The sequence below is a fragment of the Odocoileus virginianus genome, chromosome 15 (assembly GCF_023699985.2).
Source record: "Odocoileus virginianus isolate 20LAN1187 ecotype Illinois chromosome 15, Ovbor_1.2, whole genome shotgun sequence".
In the NCBI taxonomy this organism is placed as follows: domain Eukaryota; kingdom Metazoa; phylum Chordata; class Mammalia; order Artiodactyla; family Cervidae; genus Odocoileus; species Odocoileus virginianus.
In genome coordinates, this window is record NC_069688.1 from 51122342 (window position 1) to 51140099 (window position 17758).

General features: G+C 39.2%; 1 protein-coding gene across 1 annotated transcript in view; it reads left to right on the forward strand.

Annotated features, from left to right (window-relative positions):
- STK3 (serine/threonine kinase 3) overlaps positions 1–15320 on the forward strand; it is a 287702-nt gene extending 272382 nt beyond the window's left edge. The window contains exon 11 of the mRNA XM_020887266.2: positions 13952–15320. Within this exon, the coding sequence (XP_020742925.2) occupies positions 13952–14110 (159 nt within the window). The 3' untranslated portion in view covers positions 14111–15320. The remainder of the gene's footprint in view (positions 1–13951) is intronic.
- Positions 15321–17758: the final 2438 nt, after the last annotated feature.

The following is a 17758-nucleotide window of genomic DNA, read 5'->3' on the forward strand; positions in this document are numbered from 1 at the left end:
AAGTTTCAGGTAATTGAAAAATTAGGAGATAACTGGCAAAATCTGCAGCTGCTTCAATACTTGGGGCCTCTCTCCTCGGACAACATGGTTCAGCACAGCTGTCTGTTCCGAGTATCAGGTTGGGCCAACATAATGTACATGGCCTGCTTCAAAGGCTGGTGGTGAGTCTGGGCACAATGAGGCAGTGAGCACCGTTGGGCAAGGATAGCAAGGCTCAGACCAGGCCTGATTCTCACAGCTGCCAAAGAGCCGAAGAGGTGTGCGAGTTGGCAGGCCCACCGGTGGCAGCTGGACCGAGGGTGAGCCTCCCAGTTACGGATCACCCACATTGGTTAAAAGAACCATGGCATGAAGAAGTCAGTTCACATGGATGTCCCGCATTGAAGATAGGCTGGATATCATGGGAGTCCAGAAACGGGCAGTGCAGTGTGGGCTCGCTGGCAGTGCTTGAGTTCATTTGAAGGTGATTCCTTTGAGTGCAGTTTTTTGTGTTGTTTTTTTTTTTTTAATTATTTCAGGCTTTCTGGTATTGCACCTCTACTCTGAATCTAATAAGGAAAAGGAAATCTCACTCACAGTATTTTTGTCTAAAGAGTGCTATGGAGGATTCTGGCATCTGGTGGTACCAGGCATCCAGTCACTAAGTCTGTTAGGTCATTTATTCAGAATTGGGAATTACCTAATACTGTATGCTAATACAAAATAATTTCAGAGTAATGATACAAGTGGATTAGCTATTGTGAATAACACATATGTCAGCCACTTGCTAACAACATCTTATAGAATGTTCCTCACAAGCACATTGAATTTAACAGCCCCATAGGTTTTTAGTAACTTTTCCACAGGAGGTAAACCAACAGTATGTCTTTTATTTGGTCACTAATTAAAGATGCATTTTTCCTCTTATCCTTTTTAAAATCGGACTTTTTTTAAGACTGAGCTGAAATTTCATACTGAAAAATAAGATGTAAAGATTTACTAGCAAAACTACATTACATTAATGTATATTATTCGAACCAGAGCTCAAACTCTGATCCACTAGTTTCCACTAGTGACCACAGTCTCCTGGCTTCCACCAGATGCAAAGTGAGACGATCTTGTCTTCATGAAGTTCCCTCAGTCGCAGCTCTCTGCCTCTGTTTCCGTGTACCCCTAGTCATGAGTCCACTCAGAAAGAGGTGTTTGGCTCAAGGAAGATCAAGTCAGAAGTCTCGTTGCCTCTGAAGGACGTGCAGCTTGGTCCCTCTCAGCGCCGAAAAGTTCTGGGAACATTTGGGAACAATGTTCGTTAACTTGATTATGTTAAAATGCCTCCTTTTAACTCATTTTAGAAGGTGGGGTTAAACAAAATTTTGATGCCATGTTCTCTATTAGTTGATAAAAGCAATTTTTAAAAATTAATTTGATGGCATTGTCATATTTTTTTTAAAAGCCTTTGGGAAAAATTCATTTACTAAAGGCACCTAAGTGAAAATTTTAGTTTGCAGTCAACTTTTACTGTAAGCTATTTCGTTTGCAGATGACACTGGCATGTTACTTTCTCCTCTTTATTTTCAGTGTTTTATACATATTAGTTGTCCAGTCTAAGATGATGATGTAACACACAAACACTGCTGTCTTCTCCCTAAACCAGAAAGTTGTAAGTTTGAAACATTTACACTTAGATTTAACAGTTGAGGCCTCCTTCATAAGATGCATTTCAGTTAATAATTAGCCAATTTTATTTTCACTTAGTCTCATTTTATATTTTCTCTTACTTTAAATTAGTAGCACTATGAACATATTTTAAAACAACTATTAATGAAAGAATAAGGGCAGAAGCCTTCAGCTTCAGTTTTATGCACTTGGTTTTGTTTTTATATTTGCACAAGACTGATTGTTATTAATATAGGAAGGGATTTTATATTTTAACATTTTCATAGGTGTCCTCCTATCCTTTTTTTTCTGCTCATCCTTTTAAATTACTGAATTTCTTCATGGATTTTTAATTGAATTTTTATATTAAAATTTAATTAATTAAAATTAAAAATACTGTTACTACTGGGAAATTAAAAATACTGTTTTGGTCACAAATTATGCCATTCTAAAATTGTTGATTATGTTAAAATGTTTCCTTTTTGGTAAATTTTTTTTTCTGAAACTCATGTGGCAAGTAAGGATGAAGAACTATGTTCAGAATTTATTGTTACTCTCTAAGTTTTTAAAAACTTTTTACCACACTTTGAGTTCCTGTTATTTTATAAGTAGGTATTAGACCATGATGTTTATTCTGTGGTGTCTTGAAGGAACTCAGATTTAATGCCTTAAAACTAAAGTATTAGGAATCTTGTTCATTTGTAGGTATTGTTTCTCTATTTTAGAAAGTCATGTATTACAACCTGCATTTCATGATGTGTGATTTTCAGTTGGCCTCTATTTTATTTTAAAACCCTTTTTATAGATGGGCAAAGTAAATTTTGCATCTTCATGATTTGCAGATAGATGTAATTTAAATGGTCAGGTTAAGTATTATGATATTACTGCAGCAGAAAACTGTATAAATGGTTGTATGCTCTCAGTGGTATTAGTAAGGATTATGCCCTCCCAAAGCATTTCTGTACATGTTTGCCAAAGGAGTAAACTATGGTATTATCATTTTGAAGAACTTTCTGACAGAAGCCATTTTTCTAAGACAATAAGGAGTTGAGATCAAAATTAAATGTATTATCAGACATGCAGAATAAGCATGTAATGGAGCATGGGCCTATCCTGTAGTGAAATAAATGAAATATGCGGGATAATGTCTCTGATTTTCCCAAATGGCCCTTTCTGCTCTACTTCAGTTGTACGTGAGCCTACTTGATACCACACACACACTTTTTTCATATTTTAGAGTGAACAGATATGCACCACAGCATTGAAAGTACTTTTCCTGTTGCCACACATGAGCAGTCTTGTCCACAACCGAAAACAGCAGACTCTTAAGTATCATGTATTCTAAGGAGGGCTGCCAGCCATTGAGACCAGACACCTCCCTCCAGGGTTTACTAAGAGCCCCGCCATTTTTCATTCATTCAGTATACATTTATCAGGTACCTGCTCTGTCTAGACACTGGGGATGCAACTATTTGCCAAAGTTCCTGCCCTGATGTAGTTCACAGCCTACTGGTTAGTGGGTGGGGAAGAAAGGGGCCCTGTCCTCGCTGAGATTGAAGGTGGCCGTGGGGTGCTTCGGGATTGCCATTCGAGGAGATCGGTGTGCCTGCAGTAAAGGGAGACTGGCATCTGGTGTCCCAGCCGGCTGCTCGCTGAACTGGTTGACCCTGCAGACCCACTGGGAGTCTGGAGGGTATGTTAAGGGAGATGTCTGCTTCTCCCCCAGAGACTTGTGTTGGCGGAACCAAGGCCTGCAGGATAACGGGCCCACTGTGTAATGCCCTAGGAGAGCCGGGACTAGGGGCCCTCTGCCCTCTGTAGTCCCGGCGGCCCTGGAGAGCGTAGAAAAGAACCTCTGCAAGCTCCGTGGCTCTAAAACCAGAGATCAGAAGTCATCGTTGCTGCTGAGGGGGCCTCCAGGCCGGAGGAGATGGTACCCCACCCAGAGGGGTGAGCACCAGGGTGATACCGTCCCCCCATTGGAAATCCGTACACACACACCCCGTCTGTGCTCCAGCCCCAGTAATCAGCCCAGCCGGAGCAGGACCAGGGGAACCTCCCTGCAGCTCACATGAAACCATTTAGTTCAAAAGGTCCTTCTCTCTTTCCCAGCTCCCAGAGCCAGAGAGGAAGTAGACCCTGAAATTGATAAGAGGTGGGGAGAAGGTTCTGGATGCGGACAGCATCCCTTCCCACAGTCTCTGGGTCTTTCTGTGCAAGCCCAGACTGAGGGGGAGGGATCTTCCCGACCCAGGGATCAAACCCACGTCTCCTGTCTCCTGCATTGGCAGGCCGGTTCTTCACCGCTAGCACCATCTGGGAAGCCCATGTTTAGTATGAGATTGAAATTTATAACTGGACTTTCAGTAATGAAAAGTGACCAAAAATCAGTGCAATCTGTGTAAGACTCCTTGAGGGATGTGTCAGGGAAATTTGGCATAGCATAGTTGAAGAAGTGCGATTGAAAGAAGTGAAACTTTTTTTATACAGTAGTTAACACAAAGATTTGCCCAGTAAGCTGGTTACAGATACATTTTAAGTAGTTACTTTTTTTTTTAATGTTTGTGATCATCCATAACTAGTCATATAACTTTTAAAGAAACTAGTTGCATAGTGTATAAAGGAAGTTAATCACATAATTTATTAATCCCTCATATATGACTTTGTTGGTGCTTTAAAAGCTGTTCAAAGTGTTCATCAAAAACACAGATATAAGGAATCAGAGCTAATAGAGCTTTTTCATCTGCCCCTTAGTAGATCTGGAAAGATTTAATTAGTGGTTGGTTTTGAGTTACTCATATTTTTTTGTTCTGGGCCTAGAATTTTTGAGCTTCTTACAGTATAGCAGAGTTATGCATGAATTAAGTTTTTCCTGGTATTTTTAGCAGACAAAACTACTTACTAGAAACTGAAAGGCATAAAAGGAATGGGTGTTCAGTTGCCATTGAGGAATACAACTGAAATTTCATGGTTCTTTTTTTTTTTTCGTATGGGTGGCTCAGATTTCTGTAGAAGATAACTGTAGTAATGTCCATCAGTTTGTAGCTCGCTGCTGGACCCAAGCCAAACAACATATCAGACCAACTATGGGACAGTCTGAATGGATGCTGGCTATCTTGCTTCTGTGTCAAGGGGACAGGTCATGTTAGTTTTATCACAGCGTATCTCTTTATTGATTAAATTGTGGCATCTATCCCAGAGGGCTATGTAGAAATGTGTTTATATTTCTAGAGAGCTGATTAAGTAGAAAAATCCTTCATAAACATATACGTGCTTATTTCATAAAGCCAATTATAGCTAATATACATTGTGTGTATGCTCAGTCATGTCCGACTCTTTTTGACCCCATGAACTGTAGCCTGCCAGGCTCCTGTTCATGGAATTTTCCAGGCAAGAACACTGGAGTGGGTTGCTATTTCCTCCTCCAGGGGATCTTCCCAACCCAGGGATTGAACCTATATCTCTTACATCTTCTGCATTGGCGGGTGGATTCTTTATCATTGCGCCACCTGGGAAGCCTCAAAAATACATTAATATCTTGAAAGTAAAATATTCCTCTAGGTGCAATCTAGAGGGGAAAGGTGGGATTTTTTTAAATGTTTCCCTGTTTTTAATCTATAAACAATCTGTTTTAAAAAAATCTGTTGATAATTGGCCTTTGAAGTGCTTTTGTAGTTCTTGGGAGGCCTAAGAAATTGTTCTCACTAGGCTCCAGTCCAAACTTATGTGGGTGGATTTGATGTTGTCCTTGAGTGCATGTATAAACTCCGGTAGCTGTGTGACCTGGGGTGAGTCCCTGGGTCTCCTAGTGTCCTCACCTCTAAAACAGAGCTGGTAATAGCTACCCTGTAAAGTGACTGTTAGGATTAAATGACTTACTGCCGGGGACCCAGGGTGGCGTCTGACCCCTGGTTAGTGGTCAGTAATTGGCACTTTCCCTCTCTCCTCCACTGACAGCCACAAGAAGGGATGCTTTCCCTTTTCTTCAGGAATGAGAAGATCTAAATGTCTCACAGTTACTCTAGATGCTCCGAGGTCAAACAGACGCTTAATTCAATTTCCAGTTCTAATCCCGGATTCTTGCAGTCAGCTGCCGGCGGGGCCACTCAGCCCCAGACGGGGTTATGTGTTCAGTCCTCCGTCCAGATCGTAGAGGCTGTCTGTCTGAAGAAAGCTCTGCCGATAGATTTAATGTGGATGTTTATAAAGAACGTGTACAGTGAGTGATTCAGCCTTTCTTCCATAAGGTGTCGAGTCTGAAGTTACCACTTTCTTCGTTAGCTTTGTAAATGCATGTTTTAGATGTGTATGTACTATGAAGCTTTTAAGAAAGCTCCGTAGAATTTTGTGTTGACTTGAGAGCTTGTTTATTGTTTTCTTCTCAGTGCCAGAAATTAAATCAGGAAATTCCTTAATATATTAACATCTTAACTTTTTTTTTAAGTGCTACCCATCATCCCTGTTGCTTAGCAGAAAGCCCCTTACCTGCACACAGGTATCTAAACTTACCAGTGGGCCTGACTGCGCTAGTACTTTGGTGTGTCTACCACTCTCGTTAGTGAAATGATGTGGCGGCCTCCATAAATACTGTTGTATAAAACTAAACCAGGTTCTGTTCAACACAGTAAAAATTGGAACTAAAATGGAATATCGGGGAGGGGGGTGTGGAATATGTTGCTCCAGGCCACAGACAACTCAAAACAGCTTGAGGCGTGCAGTGGTAAATCCTGCAAAATGGGCGATTCAGCATCAAAATTGCCATAGAAAATTATTGTTGTTAGCCGTTCTGTTGATAGTTCGTATTGTTAGAATTGCTAGCAGATGGGAAAATAGATGAGTCAGGATACAGTATTAGCAATCCATATTTTTTTAATCACAGGCCACTAAAAAGGTCTGTCGCATCTGTGAGATTTATTTAAACAGTTGCTAGGAAGAATTTGTTTTCTCAGTAAACACAGCAAACCTTAGACAAAGTTGTTTTGATCGAGTCTTTGACAGTGTTAACATTTACACTTAAGACCATTTGCTTCATTGTGATGGTCTCTGAGTTGACTGATTATACCAGCAACTCATAGACCCATTAAGTATTGAAATGTTACCACACCTAAGGATTTTAAAACTTGCATGATCCTGTTTCTGCTGTTTTTTGAAATTAAGACTTAAAAAACCCTTAAAAAAAAAAAACTAGGACTATTTTTGACAAAACAAAATAACATTTTTATAGCAGACTGGATACATAAACTTGAAAGTTCTAATTTTATTGACAGTTCTTCCTGATCAATAATAATTAGCAGCTTTTCAGTACTTCTCATAGAGTTCAGAAATAATTCTTATTAAAAGCTTGAACTGTCAGAATTATCTGTGGGTTGATTTAATTTTGTTTGCTACCTTCTTACATCACTGAGTTATTTATGCTGTTTTATGTAAGAGCTGGTGAGTTATTAATCTGCATACCTGTCTTGGATTTTTTTTTTAAAGCATAGTGAAAAAATATTTTAGTATATTGAGCTGTAATCTTCTTACCTCTTGGATTAAAATGTGATAATCTAGGACTATCAGTAACAAAATGAGCTGCTTATTCAAGCTGTCACTCATGTACCAAATGATACTATTTTCAAACAAAATGTTACTCCTATTGAAAAGCAGTTTTGACTTTTCCATTATATACAAGTATCCACCCACTCAACTATCTAATTGGTATTCTTCGAAAGTTTTGAGTTTTTCTTAAGAGTTTGTCACCTAAACTTTCTGTAAGAGCTGGGAGATCCTAGTTTACCAGCCTGAACCTCTAAGAAGAGAGCCATTCCCTCTTTTGCTGAACTTCTGCAGTTTATTCCATTTTAAGAGACGGCTTTGTAGAAATGTCAAATGTGGCATTTTCTGCTCAGTGTGGCCTTTATAGCTGAATATTTAAAAACCATTTTTCCTTTTAGTTCAGGTTGAAAACCCTAGAAGTTTCTCAGTATCACACCCCCATTCTGAGGTGACGTAACATTTTGAACTCTCTGGCTGTGCTAGATTAAGAATATCAGACTTGGTATAATAAAAAAACAAAACAAAACAGCTTCGACCTAAGAGTTGGGTATGTCTCTGCTATTAACCAGGAGTGTAACTCTGAGCAGGCTAGCTCTCATTTCCTCCCCTAAAATAAGGAAGTTAGAGTAGATCATCTCTAAGGTTCTCTTAAAGTGAGATTCTGTGAGGCTTAACTAAACCTGGCTCTGTGTTTCTGCTAAATAAATGATTTAGTCATATGCAATAACTTTTAATAATCCCAGGTCTCAAAGCGTATTTCTCTCAGGCCCATATGATTCAATATACCCAGTCTCTGTTTAAACCCTTTTATGGAAACCGAGTTTATTCTCTGCTCTTCTTAGTACGTCTTGCCCCCTGATATTTGTCATTTCAAATGGCCAAGAAGAGCAGAATAGGGAATGTGAATTATGAATAGGGGGAAAAAATGTCTCAGACAATGAAACAGTACTGTTCCGAAACGCATAAACCTTTATGTGACTCTGTGTTTTTGAGGCAGCTGTGGGCTCACTCTCTACTTTCAGGTTTTCCTTCTTACTGCGTGGCAGCTTATTTAGTCACTTAACCAAGACACGTGTCCAGTGTTTGTAAAGATCGTCAAGCTACAGTATATTCTTCCAGTGTGTTAAGGCCTGAAGATTTAAGCATCATTGCTAGTTATGCAACTTCTATTTTATCGTTTAAATTAAAAACTAAATTTTGTTTAATAAAATCAGCCTAAAACATGTAAAAGTCATTTCCAGATACTCATTTTTGTATGTTTTTCGTATATAGTAAAGCCCACAATGTATACATATTTTAAAATTCTTTTATTTGACTTGACTTACCAAATTCTAAACCCAGACACAGAACAAAGACTTGATGCTCCCAACACTGTTTACTCTGCATTTATTCTGGAGTTAGTCAGCTGGCATATGATTATGCTAATACAGCTACTTTGTATTTCGTGTAGAAAGATGGTTCATAAGTAACATTTCTTTCCTATATAAAAAACGTAAATTCAAGTTAATTTACCACAAGATCTGTTAATCCATAAACATAATTCTGAAGTGATTTCCATCTTCCAAGAGACTTGATTTTAGTGAAGGAAACTTTCATCATAGTAACATTGATGTTAGTTCAGGAGGCTCAGCATTTTCTTCTGATTCTATCTGTATTCAGTTCAGTTCAGTCACTCAGTCGTCTCCGACTCTTTGCAACCCCATGAATCGCAGCACACCAGGCCTCCCTGTCCATCACAAACTCCTGGAGTTTACTCAAACTCATGTCCATCGAGTCGGTGATGCCATCCAGCCATCTCATCCTCTGTAGTCCGCTTCTCCTCCTGCCCCCAATCCTTCCCAGCATCAGGGTCTTTTCCAGTGAGTCAACTCTTCGCATTCACTACCCCTCCCCAAATTGTTTTAATTTGGATTAGCATTTTTAAAGGGTGATAGTGGATTGTATGATTTTACAGGGTAATTTTTATCATTATGAGTCTCTCTAAATATTTAATCTGCCTTATAGATCTTTTTACTACCAAGGAATTGAGCATACTGTTTTCCAAGAGACTGAAAAGCTGTTTCTGCCATGTTTCCCACCCCAAACCATTTTTATGCCTGTGGAGGCTTGAGGGCTACAGAAATATAGAGTGCTAAATATATGTTATTAGGGCTGAATCAGAAGTCAAAATTCAACCAGAAGTTCATGTCTGTAAGTCATGCCTATTTGTATAAGAAGTAAACATTTTTACCAGTTAACCTCACAATTTCTGGGGTCTAGATGACACCATAATATAGAGTTATTTAGGAATATATGGATAGATGAATGGATATATATATATATATATATATATATATATATATATACGTTTCTGTTCTGTTAAGAAGCTAAGAAAAGCCTCTGACCACAGTGTTAATAAGATTTGTGGGTCGTTTTCTGTTGGATATCATGGATCTTAGGAACAGAGAGGAAAATCTTCTTTTCCTGGATAATCTTATCCTCGTTGAGAGCTTCATTACAAACTAAATTCTGATGATTCCCTAAGTCTTTGTCTTCAGCTTGAATCTTTCTCCTGAGGTCTAAACCCCCCAAATTATAATCCACATCTGATATCTCCACCTTAATGTCATTAACTCTCCCCTCCCTTATTAACTGGTGTCAATCTCTACCCCATGACCCCAGCTTTAAGCCAGAATCGTCCCTAATCCTTCCTCCCTCTGTCAGTGAACAAAGAAAGCCCGATCAGTTGTATTTTCTAGACTCTCTAACCCCTCTCCTCAATCTCTGCTTCCATTTCCCTGGTTCAAGCCTCTTCCTCTCACTAGATTGCTGAAGTAACCTGTTGACAACAACTCCTGCCTGTATTCCCCCACCCCGATGGCAATCCATTTTCTCTGCCTGCTATTGGAGACATTTTTCTAAAGCTCATTCATATACAGTCATGTCAGTAATTATGCTCAGAATTATCAAGCATTTCTTTTCTTGTCTACAGAAATTTTGTAGCAGCACATTTAAAGCCCTTAGTCATCCATCCTCTCCCCTCTTTCTTGTCTTTATCTCCTGATCCCTTTCTCCCATGGATCCTTCCTACATCCCGGCAGTCAGCTGACATCTCAAAAGATGTCAGGCACTTGTGTGCCTTCCACATTTCTGCATACACTGCTACCCTACCCCATCCTGCTTCCCGACTTCTCAGCGAACCCCTCCAGTCATGAGTTAGCGGTACCTGAACCTGTTTCGTGAGCTAGATCGCAAGCTCCTTACGGGAGGTAGCGTTCTGTTCATCTTTGCGTCTGCAGTGCTTGGGTCCATAGAAAATATCAATAAATGTTTTAACAAGTGAGTTAAAGTTCTGAAGTTCTCTGATGGCCCACCAGAAAACATAACTATGTATGGTGAAAGTGAAAGTCACTCAGTCGTGTCCAACTCTTTGTGACCCCATGGACTATACAGTCCATGGACTTCTCCAGGCCAGAATACTAGAGTGGGTAGCCTTCCTCTCCTCCAGGGGATCTTCCCAACCCAGGGATTGAACCCAGGTCTCCTGCATTGCAGGCGGATTCTTTACCAGCTGAGCCACAAGGGAAGCCCCAACTATGGATATATTGTATGTAAAAGATTTCCTGTAACCTCAACCTTATACATCCACAAATATGAAATTAAATTTTTTAAGGCTTTAAAATTTTTTAATTTATTGTTTCTTTGGGTTGTGCTGGGTCTTCATTGCCGCACACGGGCTTCCTCTAGTTACCGCGAGTGGGGCCTACTCTTCAGCTACAGTCTGTGGGCTTCTCATCGTGGTGGCTTCTCTTGTAGAGCACAGGCTCTGGAGCGTGCAAGCATCAGTGCTTGTGGCACAAGGGCTTAGTTGCTCCGTAGCATGGGGATCTTCCTGGACCAGGGATCGAACCTGTGTTCCCTGCATTGGCAGGCAGATTCTTAACCACTGGACCACCAGGGAAGTCCAAAATTTTAAACACACATACACAACAAAAAACGTGTAACAAGCTTCAGCACTAAAGCCATGCTCTATCTTTCCTAAAACAGCCTCAAGCTTTCACTCAGAGCTATTTATTCCTATGTAGTGTAATGCCTGATAGGATTGTTTGATTACTTTTCTGGTTCCCAGTAGGTGAACAGACTTGGAGTAGAGAAAGAAGGATATTCACCCAGGGGTGGCAGTGAAAGGCCTGATATAGAGCGAGAGTCGCTCAGTCGTGTCCGACCCTGCGACCCCGTGACTGCAGCCCGCCAGGCTCCTCTGTCCCTGGGACTCTCCAGGCAAGAGTACTGGTGTGGGCTGCCATGCCCTTCTCCAGGGGATCCTCCTGACCCAGGGCTCAAACCCAGGTCTCCCACACTGCAGGCAGACTCTTTACCATCTGAGCCACTTACCAGACATACTGAGGAGCTGATAGCTTTCCCTCAAGTGAAGATAAAACCAAAAGGAAGAAGGTAAATTAATATATGGTATACATTAGTAATAGATGTTAATAATGATGATTCATCAAAAGGAAAGGTTGTTTTAGAAGGCAGCATATTCTGTAAAATACTTCATAAAGGATTTTCTGTTTAAAATGGTTGAAAGAGTCATTAAGATTTAGATATGCCATGAATTTTCATATGTGGAACACATAATTCCCTAACAATGCCAGCTAATGGTTCTCCAGTATCACAGATCTGCTTTTCATATTGATAATATAAAATTTTACATGTTGATAATATAAAAGTCTGTTACAGAAAAAAAAGTTTTTTAAGTAGCTTTTTTCTGAATTCAGTCCATTGCTTTAGTAAAATAGTTATAAACTATGGGCAATTTGCCCCAGTAAGGTAGTGTAAGATATTTATAAGGTATTTAATGCAGCAGTTGTTTGCTTTGTATGATGTTATAGAAATAACACTCACTATAACACTAATACACTAATTATAGTGTAACCCATTCCTTTGAGTCATTTATTCTATTCCTATTTACCTCACCTTTGTGTCCTCACATTTAGCGGTATGTTTTAATAGTTTCTAGATGTGTGCACAAAGATGTGTGTCTAAAGTTTAAACATTTGGGGATTATCTGGGGTAGACGTGAAACCCACGCATAAAAATTAATTGTGAAAATAGTACATGACTCTAGAATCAGATACTGAATGGTGATATTTAAATTTTGAATGTTATAGAAATTCAAAGGTAGCAAAGGTAACATAGGCTGAAACAGAGACAGTGGAGCCTGATCTGTGGCAGGCAGCCCCCAGGCATCTTCCCAGAGAAACGTGGCTGTGTGTGGTCTCCATCGGCCCTTCATCTCACCATCGCAGAGGTGTCCAGATTCCCCACTAGCGTACTCTTCATCCCCAGAGTGATTTGAACAGTAGTGACCATAGACAGAATAATACTTACATTAAAAATTAGTGAAGAAAGTGTGTGATATAATTGTTGTTTAGTCGCTAAGTCTTGTCTGACTCTTTTGCAACCCTGTGGACTGTAGCCCACCAGGCTCCTTTGTCCATGGCATTTCCCAGGCAAGGATACTGGGGTGGATGGCCACTTCTTTCCCCCAGAGGGTTTTCCTGACCCAGGGATCAAACCCATGTCCCCTGCATTGGCAGGCAGATGCTTTATCACTGAGCACCTGGGAAGCCCATGTAACATAACACTATGCTTTATATGTAAATGTATATAATTGTATAGTATAATAGGCTAGGGTTTGTTTTTTTGTTTTGTTTTGTTTTAGTGATGTTTGACTAAGAAATAACAGGGCATATTTTAGGTATATACAAGCACTGCTTATACAAACCAGAGCAAGTGGTAATCACCTTCAGAGTCATCAAGAGTCAACCAATGCATTCTTTCCCGTAACACTGTCATCCTTATATTTTTGGAGCTCCTCCTTTGCATTTCCTCAGAGTCTGTGACTCATTCTTTTCAGCATCCTCAGCGGTGACAGATCTTTTTCAGTTGAGAATGAATTTGACTTTTGGAACCAAGAGTCACTTAGGGCCAGGTATGATGAGTAAGGTGGAGGATCAAGCTGAAAAATGCTGTTTTTGGTTAAAACTGGTATGTGACAAAGTAATGAGAGTGTTTTCTTGCCTGGCTTATAAAGTAACCAATTTGGGGTTAAAGTATTCTAGATAATTTGATTTTCTGATCAGCCAAGTACTTAAAATTTAAGCATTTGGTAAAATGCAGACTAGAACAGTTAATTTAACCCTGTATTCAATCCTGTCACATTCTTGGGTGATCTCTGCAAGTGTTCATGATTATCATAGCTCTCCATGGCCGGCAAGGATGTGAGAGATTAGAGTGAAGGAGAAGAGGGTGTCAGTGGAAGAGATGGCTGGATGGCATCACCGATGCGATGGACATGAACTTCGGCAAACTTCGGGAGATGGTGAGGGACAGGGAGGCCTGGCGTGCTGCAGTCCATGGGGCTGCAAAGAGTTGGACACAACTGAACAGCAACAACAACAATCTAGAACATGTCCTGAAAATCTATCTGTAGGCAGTGGTACATTTGTATTTCTGCCTTTTTTTAACCCAGATAGATTTTATTAGCTTATTTTTCTCATTTGTTTTTTCCTAAAAGGAGAGGTTTTTTTATTGTTTTGTTGCAAATTACTTGAGGCTCCTGCAAGATGTGCCTTCTCGGTTCTTCAGCGAAGGAACTCCTCTTTTAATTGTTGAGCCGTATTTCAAAGGTGATGTAAAGAGTTGGAATATTCCTGCTAAAACTCATTAGACTTTAACCTATTATAGATAATTTTACTATTTTAATGTCTTCTTCTTTTTTTTTTTTTTCTATATCTAGTTAAAAAATCTAAGTTTAGAAGAACTACAGATGCGGTTAAAAGCACTGGACCCCATGATGGAACGAGAAATAGAAGAGCTTCGTCAAAGATACACTGCGAAAAGGCAGCCCATTCTGGATGCAATGGATGCGAAGAAAAGAAGACAGCAAAACTTCTGAGTCTAATTTCCTTTCTGTTTGTTTCTGTGAATGTTCTGGAGACCAGGAAGCCACTGAGAATGGAAGAAATTTTATGATTTTTTTTAATCTCTGAGATTTGGGCCCTACAGTCGGGCAGCAGCCAAAAACGATGATGGTACAAACCCAGGTGAATTCCCGGAAGACAGGACTTAACACGGTTTCCACTGTGTTTTCATTTTTAAATGATGAAAACAGCAGAAGTGCATTCTTCTCTGTATCTGTCAGCTACATACCAGCACTAAAACTGTGTTGTAAAACGAAGGCTGTGTTTAGAAACCTTGAAAATCCAAAGCTATTGTTGAATTGTACAGCACCGAAGGGCTTTATGTTACAATATTCTTTATTCTTTTCTAATAGCCTATTTATTGTATCCCTCTAGGTAAACTTATTTATTTATGCTATTTCACTTTGTTTTGTAAGGGCAAGATCAGGATAGCTTTGGTGAAGGTCGGGACATATTAATAGATGACAGTGTACAACCAAATTATACTGTAAGCCAGGAGCTACCGGGTACATTCCTTGATTTCCAGGATAGTTTTCCAATAGAAGCAAAGCAATAATAGCAATAGTACATAAATGGGCCAGGCAATTTTTTATACTGAAGCAATAATTCATTTTTACCTTCTGAAATTTTAATTTTTTTATTTCTGACGTTTGGTACAAATAGGATTATATATATTTAGGTCATACAGAGCTATAATGTTTAAAACCAAAGAAATCAATGGAACCCTTGCACAAAAATGTATGGTGAATATTTTAAAAGAAATAAATCCTTAAGACAAATGTAATTCTTAATATTGTTTCATGCTTCATGGGTAGGTCTGAGAGCTAAACTGTATCAAATTGTAATAAGCTCATCACATTTATTTCTGTGAAAATGCTCAGTTGTCCCCAGACTTTTTTGTTGATTTCACTTATTTGCTGGGAATTGGTAAACATCATGTGCCTGATGATAACAAAGTAGCAGAAACGTTTGTACTGATCTGTGCAAGCCCTGGGGACTGGGGAAAAAAAAAGATTAAAACCATTAAAAAGAAACTCATTTCTAAGCTGAATGAACATTTGCATGATTGAACCGGGACCAGTCATTTCCTAAACTACATATGGCCATCTTGACAGCGTTTGTTCTTTTGTGTGTTTAATTACTATGTGTAAATCATAAAAACAAATAAATTTACTGTGCCACCCAGCACATTTCAGCTCTTTTTTTTAAAACTCATGACCTAGATTCTGTCTTTTCTAGGCAAGGAAGGTATGTTAGTCAGGACAGTACAGGCTAGATTATTCAGTGATAACAACCCTAAACCTTCAAGGGTTTAACATAACCTAGATCACCTGTCACCCACGTGCCCTGCTCCTGACCTTCATAGCCAGGGACCACGCTGACAGAGCCTCCACCGTCTGCAACGTTGGTGGTCACCACAGCAAGGAAAGGAGCGCTGGTGAGTCACACGGTGGCTCCAGCCAGCAGCAACGGAAGTTGTGTCCTCTCTGGAAACTTCTACTCCTTTTTAAAATGACCTTTGCACCCCGGGTAATACCTGGAGTAACATTTGTCTTTGCCCCGTTGAGTCCTTACAAACAGTAAATTGTCTCATTGGATACAGGTTATGATATTGTTAAAACATGGTAAATATTGAAGATTTTATAAAGGTTATTAAAAATGGTGCTGGAGAAAACTTGAGTCCCTTGGACAGCAAGGAGATCAAACCAGTCAATCAGGAAATCAGTTCTAAATATTCATTGGCAAGACTGATGCTGAAGCTGAAGCTCCAGTGCTTTGGGCCACCTGATACGAAGAGCGGACTCCTTGAAAAAGACCCTGATGCTGGGAAAGATTGAAGGCAGGAGGAGAAAGGGGGCCACAAAATAGGAGATGGTTGGATGGCATCACCAACTCACTGGACATGAGTCTGAGCAAACTCCAGGAGGTAGTGTAGGACAAGGAAGCCTGACGTTCTGCAGTTCATGGGGTCACAAAGAGTGGGACACGACTGAGTGACTGAATAACAACAAATGAAGACTGAGTTTGTGACTTCAGCTATCCGCTTCAGGGTCAGTCAGATGAGTCAATCAACTCAAACACCCCGCCCTTTTTTTTCTTTGTTTTTCTTTCAGTAAACTGCTGAATACCTCACCTAATGTGATGGAATCCACTGACTGATTTATTATTAGCCAAGTAAAGCCACCTACATGAAATGACAAGAAACCTATGAAGATGATTTATCTCCTGTTTACTAAACTAGAAAATTTATGCAAATTCATTCAACAAGGCCTGTTAACTACTCTTACTAATAAAGTCTCAACAAGAATCTTCCTCTTAATCATAAATATGCCATATTTCAATCATAATTTTTGTGTGACTAGACTTTACATTTGTCTTTATATATGTATATTTGTCTTTTTAAATGTGTATGTTATTTATATATGTAATTATTTGTTCTTTATATATATGTTATTTATATATGTATATTTATATGTTGTTATATTTGTCTTTCTCAATATATGTATGTTAGTCGCTCAGTTGTGTCTGACTCTCTGCGACCCCGTGGACTCTGTGGACTATACCCACCAGGATCCTCTGTGCATGGAATTCTCCAGGCAAGAACACTAAAGTGGGTTACTGTTTCCTTCTCGAGAGGATCTTCCTGACCCAGAGATCAAACCCAGGTCTCCTGCATGGTAGGCTGATTCTTTACCATCTAAGCCACCTGGGAAGCCCAAATATATGTATACACACCTATATTTAGAGATTTAAGAACAGTAGACATTGTTCTACTTCAGAACCTTAGGAAGCTCCAGAACATTTCAGGATAATCTGCCTTAAAATTTTCCTATCTTCTCACTCTCTGCCAACCACCAATCAAAAAAGGAATGTAAAGTTTGGAAGAACCAAAAGCCGTTAAAGAAACTTTCAAGTCTAGGTCAGCATTGATTAATCATTATTCTTAGGAAAGAGTTTTCTGGTTATTTTAATGAGTTTAAGAAGAAGACACTTATTATTTTAACCTTGGTTGCTGAGAACATTCCAAAAATAGTTAAGTGTACTTTCTGCACACCCCCGTCCTTTCATAGATACAGTATTGTAGATGTAATTGAAGCTAATGAAGAAGGATTTCATCTTGCTGAAAAGTCAGCATCATTGTATATGTTGGCCTCTAGATGAAAAATTTTTTTCTTTGATTTAATGAACTTAGATGACTCATTTCTACAGGCTTACAATACACTTAGCTTATTTTAGCATAAATAGTTTTATATTCAAAATATGAGCTACTGTGGCCAGTTGGACAAGAAAATATATTTATTTAAATGGTTTTCAAAATAATAATACCTGTTATTTGGGACACTTATGTGTGTCAGATACTTTGCTGAACAGCCTTACATGTATTATTTACATGCTTTTGAATTTCTTTCTTCTGCTTGTTTACTGAATCATACCCCCAACTTTTAAAATCACTCTCTACTCACTGAAAAATATGTAGCTTCTCTTGTGGAAATTATATATTAATGAGATGTTTTTAACTTAGTCACAGGAAATCTTTTCAAATTACTGACATGTTAGCATTCAATAGGAGTGCTATTTTCGTTTCCTATCCTGTATGTTAAAGAATAATAATTAAAATAAGT